Below are 7,483 nucleotides of genomic sequence, written 5' to 3' on the forward strand. Positions count from 1 at the left end.
TCCCTTGAAGCGAAGGTAAGAGCTTACCGGAAAATCGGCGATACAACTGAAGCCGACTCCCACAAGTCTTCGACGAACCACCAGCGAACGGATACTCATCCTTCAGGTATGCGATTTCTGTTTCTCGCACCGAATTCGTTTTCCTCCAAAACATATTTTGTATTTATCGCATCTGAATTCTCCCATATGCGATTTCTTTTTCTTCGTTTGTCCCTGTGTATGTATTTCTCTCTATTTCTCCCATCTAAATTTGGTTTTCTTCCAGCAACCTTGAGGCGATATGTGTTTTTCATTTTTTCTAAAAATTGTTGAATACTCAATTATGTTTGCTGGGTACCGATTCTGTTTGTTGGGTACCACTTGTTTGCTGGGTAGCAGCCTGCCATTTAGCCTCTCGAGAAATATAGTCTGTATTGCATCTGTTCTTGATTTATGCAGCCAAAATGTTTATTAACTTGCTATTATCTAGTTATTATGCTGCCTTTTAATGAGAATAAGAATTATTTATGCTGACTTTTTATGATTTGTTGTAGTTTAGGTATATGTTTGTTGTGTAATTGTGTTATTAATTTATTATGAATTTATGATTGATTGATTTCTGAAGATATATGTTGTGATGGTATGATTTCTGATGTATTTTTGATGTCTTTTTCTAGTGTATATAACAGTTTCCAATAATGACATCCAAAAATTCGACTTCACCATCAGTGGGATCAACCGCGAGTGGTGCTCATCAACGGAACTCAGATGACATTGGTTGGGAATATGGGTTTTGCCCAGATAAAAACAAAATTGATACAGTGAAATGTAACTTGTGTGGAAAAGTGTTTACCGGGGGGGGGGGGGGGGTTACTAGATTGAAACAACATATTGGTCATGTGTCAGGAATATAAGTCGATGTCCAAACTCTACAAAAGATGATCAATTGAGAATGCGGAATTTTATTAACGAAGGGAAGATAAAAAAGAAAACTAAAATCGAACATGATAAGGCCTTAAGATCGGAGGCAATACAAGTGTTAAATGATAGTGTTGAAATGGATGAAATAGAAGATTCCTTAAAGTCGAAAGCACCAAGTTATATAGGCCCCATGGATGGCTATGCAAACAAAATAAACCCTGAAATTATGAAGGGAAAGGGAAAAAAAAGTTTATCTTAACGATGTTGTTCGGAAAGAAAGAATTTTTAGCGTGTCATAAATTCATTAGTAGGTGGGCATATAAAAATGCAATTCCTTTTCATGCACTGGAAGATGATAGCTTCAAGATGATGTTGGAGGTTGTTGGCCAATTTGGAACACGGCTCCCACCTCCTACCAGATATTCATTGAGTGACCGGCTTCTAAAGCTTGAGGTTGAAAGAACAAAAAGTTTGTTGAAAAGAAACGAAGAAGAATGGAAAGAGATTGGATGCTCGATCATGACAGATGCTTGGTCTGATAGAAAGAGAAGAAGCATTATGAATTTATGTGTAAATTCAAGAATGGGTATCGTTTTTATATCATCAAAAGAATGTTCCAATGAATCACATACAAGTCAGTACATATATGATTATGTGGAATCTTGCATTCAACAAGTTGGTCCCGGTGATGTTGTTCAAGTTGTGACCGATAATGTCACGAATAACATGGGAGCTGCAAAGTTACTACAAGAGAAAAGACCAACTATTTTTTGGACATCATGTGCGACACACACAATTAACCTTATGCTCGAAGGTATTTATATTTTTTATTACATTATTTACTTTTTTACATGTCTTATTTTATACTATAATTCGTTAATTTGTTATATAATATTTTTTTTCAAGGTATTGGTGGACTTCCAAGGTTTAAGAAAGTCTTAGACCAAGCAAAGAAATTAACCATCTTCATTTATGCTCACCACAAAACCTTGGCTATGATGAGAAACCACACCAAGAAAAGGGAAATTATCTGACCGGGAGTCACGAGATTTGCTTCCACCTTTCTAACATTACAAAGTGTATCCGAAAAGAAGGAGCAACTGAAAAATATGTTCTCTAGTAACAAGTGGGAGGAATGCAAATTTTCTGGAACACCTAAAGGAAGAGCCTCATATGGAACAGTGACAAGTCTTCAGTTTTGGTCCGGTGTGACACAATGTTTAAAAGTGTTTTCCCCTTTGGTGAAAGTCCTTTGAATGGTTGATGCGGATTGGAAGCCCTCAATGGGTTTTGTTTACGGGGGGCTTAAAGTAGCAAAAGAAGAAATTATGAAAGCTTTGGGTGGTAACGAGAAAGCTTACAAGCCTATTATAGATATCATAAACCACAAGATGAAAGGTAGGCTAGATTCAAAATTACATTTATCGGCTTATCTTTTGAATCCTTATTATCATTATAAGGATTCCCAACTCCAACATGATCCCTACGTAATGGATGCGGTTCTTGAATTTTTTGATACATTACTTTGTGGAGATTTTGAGATGCAAAGACAAGTTGTGATGATAGATTTGCCAAAATACAAGGAAAAAGTTGATAGATTTGGATCGGATCTTGCAATTAAAGGTTGTATGGTGAACAATGCCGACTTCTATCCGGGTAATGTGTTTTTTGTTTATTTTAGTCATTTATAAAATAATAGAGTTTTATATCTATCAATTTAATAATGTGTTTTTGTTTTAAAATTATAGAAAGATGGTGGGGACTTTTTGGTGGCTCAACTCCTCATTTGAAAAGGATTACAATGAGGATTCTTTCTTTAACAAGTAGTTCATCGGGTTGTGAAAGAAATTTGAGCACGTTTGAAGCGGTTAGTTATAAAGTTGTAATTTTTAAATATCAAGAACGCTTTTAACCTTTTTTTTATGTCTACTTTTATAGGTACATACAAAGAAACGTAATAGATTGGAGACAAATAGATTGAACAATCTTGTTTATGTTCAATTCAATGCTAATCTAATGGGAAGAAAAAACAAAAAAGAGAAAAGATAGGACTTTGGAAGTGCTTTTAGCAAATGATTCTCATGCAGCTCAAGAATTGATGATAGATGGAGATGAATTTGATCCCGAATCAGTGATGGAAGCAATTGATGAAGCTCTTGGGACTAATAATAATCAAGTACCCCGTAAAAGTTCAACACCGAGAGAACTTTTTGATGAAGATTTCGATTCTGACAATGAGGAGCAAATGTTTGAAGAAGATGAATATGAATCGGATGGAGTTAAAATAGTGGAAGAACTTGAAGATTAAAAGAATATGGACATTTAAATATATGAAAATGTGTGTTTCTATTAATATTAAACTTATTTTGGACTTGTAATATGATGGATTATGACTTAAATGTTTAAATACTAGGTATGACTTTTTTTATGGTTATTTGCTTAGCATATATTTAATTTTTTATTAAAAAATAATGGTCCCCGATGAATCTCCACTTAATTTCCGTCGAAACCGATTAATCCCTTACCCTAGTCGACCGTTGAGCTACCGTCGAGCGATTTCTGCAACCTTGATATATATATATATATATATATATATATATATATATATATATATATATATATATATATATATATATATATATATATATATATATATATATATATATATATATATATATATATATATAGGTTCAGGTTCATTTGAAACCATTTTAATTTTGTGAGACCGTGAGACCAAATCTAAAAATAATTTTAAAATGCAAAATAAATGGAAAAATCCAAAAAAAAAAATTTTAAATATTATTTTCGGAACTTGAATTAACTAAAAAAATATAAAAAATATAAAAAAATAAAAAAAATAAAAAAAATTCCGTTTTTTTTTTTTTTTTTTTAAAATACGTGAAATATTCTAAATAGAATATTACACTGACATTCTAAAAAATAATTTTAAAATGCAAAATAAATGGAAAAATCTAAAAATTCTTTTTTTAAATATTATTTTCGGAACTTGAATTAATTAAAAAAAATAAAAAAAAATCTATTTTTTTTTTGAAAAATACGTGAAATATTCTAAATAGAATATTACACTGTACATATTCTAAAAATAATTTTAAAATGCAAAATAAATGGAAAAATTAAAAAATTCTTTTTTTAAATATTATTTTTGGAACATGAATTAACTAAAAAAAATAAAAAAATAATAAAAAATAATAAAATAATAAAAAAATGCGTATCACTGTCTCACAAAATATAGGTGGTCTCAAATGAACCTAACCCTATATATATATATATATATATATATATATATATATATATATATATATATATATATATATATATATAATTAAAAAGTGATTTATAATTTTAATGTTATTTTTTTCGCATTTAGTAAATATGTGATTTGTAAGGTTAAGATGCATTTTATTTCTCGACACTTTCAAAAAATTTAAAATAACGAGATTATAATAAAATTTAAAAGTATTTGAGGTATGTTTTAAAGAATGTATCCAAATCAAAGGGGCAAAATGAAAATAATTTTGACGGAATCTGAGTGGGAGATACATATGTTCAAATCAAATTATTTGGGTTTTTTATAATATTAATACACGAATTGTTTCGTGCATAGAGGACCCTTTAAAAATAAAACCCCCCTAATTTGCATACTGGTCTTGAAGTTAGAAAGTGTAGGGGTTTGAAATGAGAATATGTAAAAGTTGGTGGAGCTAAACAATTGACTCTTCTAGTTCAAGATTTCAATTCTTTCAAGATTGACGGTCTAACTTTATAATTAATTTGCATGTTTCTTTATCCTAAAGCGTGAAACACCAAGTATCCGTTCAATCTCTTATCCCGATTATTATATCCTTCTTTGATTATCAGCGACGTTATATATACGTCTTGTTTTTATCCAAGTTTTCATCACAACTTAAAATCATCTCTATAAAAGCTTCCTCTCAGTCGGTTTTCCGTTGATTATCTGCGACGTTATATATAGGTGTTTTTTATCCAACGTATCAACTTATCATTTGAAATCAATCAAAGCTTCCTCTCAGTGGGTTATCTTTTCGATCCAAAAAAAAGAACACAAAGATGACTTGGATTTCAATATTCACGGGCAAATCTGGATTTGCTGCTTCTTCTACGGCTGAAGATGTTACTAAAGGAGTTGATGGAACTGGCCTCACCGCCATTGTTACTGGTAATCTTACTTCTAATGCATGTTTGGGTGTGTGTATTCTGTACTCTGTTTCTGATTGATGATATTGATTCGTCGAACTCAAACGTGTGTGTGTCACGGTTTTTTCGGGTTAGTGATCATCAGTTGAATTCTATCAAATCGATGAGCTTTCCGATGGATTTACATCCATCGATATAGATGGACGATTCTTATTGACGTTAAAGTTAAAACCCTGATCTATTCGAACTTTAATAGTCTCAACTCGAATAATAAAGTAGAGATGTGGTCAATAGAAACGTTCAATAAATCAATTTCGATTCAGATTTATAAGTGATCTGCATATTATGAACCATTTTTGCATCTAATCTAACATGTTCTAATAAATAAAACCAAAATCTCCTCAAATTCAGTCCTTTGACACCCCTGTTTTATATGACTTTCAGGAGCTACAAGCGGTATCGGCTTAGAAACAACACGTGTCCTTGCCTTACGTGGAGTACATGTCATTATGCCAGTCAGAACCCTCGAATCTGGTAAAAAGGTGAAAGAAAGCATCGTCGAAAAAATCCCGAATGCCAAGATTGATGTGATGGAGTTAGATATCAGCTCACTTGAATCCGTACGACAATTTGCATCACAATATTGTTCAAAGGGGTATCCTTTGAACATCTTGATGTAAGAAAAATTCATTTGATCGATCATTTAAAACACTTGTTGGGATGTTGGAAATGAACTGATTTTATCAATTTTTTTGTGTTGAAAGACTGAATGCAGGGATCATGAGTCCTCCCTTCTCTCTTAGCAAAGACAACATCGAATTGCAATTCGCAACCAACCATGTTGGTATGTCGTGATTTCCATATACTTGTATATGCTGTTTAGATGCAGAAAGGAACATACATGGTGATGAAAAAGAATTTTGTTTGTTTTGTTTTGTTTTGTTTAGGTAACTTCCTTTTGACAAACTTGTTGCTGGATACCATGAAAAAGACCACAAAAGAAAGTGGGAAAGAAGGAAGGATCGTTATTCTTTCATCCGAGATTCATAGGATGACATACAAAGAAGGCATTAGGTTCGACAAAATCAATGACGAGAACAGGTAAACCATCGATCTAAATCGTCTCTTATTTCTTTCAAGATTCATAGCATCCTTTAATTTCATTATATTCTATAACCATTCAATTAATATATGGTGTTTATTGGTTATTTGTGATGCAGTTATAGTGCATTCTCAGCTTATGGGCAATCAAAGCTTGCAAATGCGTTGCATGCAAAAGAGCTGACAAGACGGTTTCAGGAAGAAGGTGTGAATATAACGGCGAATTGTCTGCACCCTGGAATTATTGCAACAGGACTTGCACGCCATGGTGGTTTCAATGGTATCTCTCAACCCCTAATTTCACCTATCGATTTCCGTATTATTTTTCACATGAAATTAGCTAGCTAGTTATCTTTTTTCATGCATGATGATGATGATGATGATGATGTGTTACTTATGTTGGTATTTACAGCTTTTTTCTATGGTGTGTTCAACCGTTTCTTGAAGAACATCCCACAGGGAGCTGCAACTACATGCTATGTCGCCTTGAACCCACAAGTTGAGGGGGTTAGTGGTGAGTATTTTGCAGACAGCAACATGGGTAAAGCAAGCAAACATGCTCAAGATGCAGAACTCGCCAAGAAACTCTGGGATTTCAGTTTGAATTTAACCAAATCCAACTAGTCCGCTGGTGAACTTTTTGTATGTTTCATGTAATTAATATAGTAATGAACTAATTATGTATGTTTTCATAGTAGTGCTATATATTTGTTGTAACAAAAAATTGTGAATGTTTTATGTAATTCTATTTGGTTTCTATGCTGAATGAAACCCGTTTCTATCTTATTCTTTGATTTGTTACTAAAGTGGTGCTTTCACTGCTTTGTGACATGCTTTTTGTGACAGATAATTTATAATGTGGTCCTATCCCATTAAATAACGTTGGGTTGTCGTTGAGAGAAGAAAAAGAGCTCATCCGTGTTAAATCATTTAGCCAACCTAATGATCCCCGTGTAGGCTAATCCAGCAAATAAGGCTGCCTCTACTTGAAAACATTTGTATTTTGGTTTGAGAGTTTCAAGTCATTAAAACTTGTGAAAAGTTTAAAACATGTTATCAAACTATGCAAGATATTAACATTCATTTTGATATCAAACATGTTTTAGTTTAAATTTTAAATCTATATGTACCACTAATTATTTATTATATCCCATTTAATTAATTTTATTGTTTTTATTTGTTATCTAATTTTTTTCTTTTACAATTTTTATTTGATTTCTATTATTATTATTATTATTATTATTATTATTATTATTATTATTATTATTATTATTATTGTTGTTGTTGTTGTTATTATTATTATTAT

The 7,483-nt window shown here is 31.8% G+C and overlaps 2 protein-coding genes across 2 annotated transcripts; both read left to right on the forward strand.

The window, feature by feature from the left end:
- Positions 1-1,161: 1,161 nt before the first annotated feature.
- Positions 1,162-1,934, forward strand: LOC145035169 (uncharacterized). Its single transcript, XM_078983759.1, has 2 exons — positions 1,162-1,714; positions 1,807-1,934. The coding sequence occupies exons 1-2, from the start codon at positions 1,162-1,164 to the stop codon at positions 1,932-1,934; spliced, it is 681 nt and encodes a 226-aa protein (XP_078839885.1).
- A 2,878-nt stretch (positions 1,935-4,812) lies between these two features.
- Positions 4,813-6,963, forward strand: LOC145034372 (short-chain dehydrogenase TIC 32, chloroplastic-like). The gene is made up of 6 exons (XM_078982764.1): positions 4,813-5,098; positions 5,521-5,752; positions 5,841-5,920; positions 6,024-6,177; positions 6,297-6,457; positions 6,590-6,963. The coding sequence occupies exons 1-6, from the start codon at positions 4,990-4,992 to the stop codon at positions 6,799-6,801; spliced, it is 948 nt and encodes a 315-aa protein (XP_078838890.1). The 5' UTR covers positions 4,813-4,989; the 3' UTR covers positions 6,802-6,963.
- Positions 6,964-7,483: the final 520 nt, after the last annotated feature.

This window comes from Lactuca saligna, chromosome 3 (genome assembly GCF_052625555.1).
Source record: "Lactuca saligna cultivar CGN05327 chromosome 3, ASM5262555v1, whole genome shotgun sequence".
In the NCBI taxonomy this organism is placed as follows: domain Eukaryota; kingdom Viridiplantae; phylum Streptophyta; class Magnoliopsida; order Asterales; family Asteraceae; genus Lactuca; species Lactuca saligna.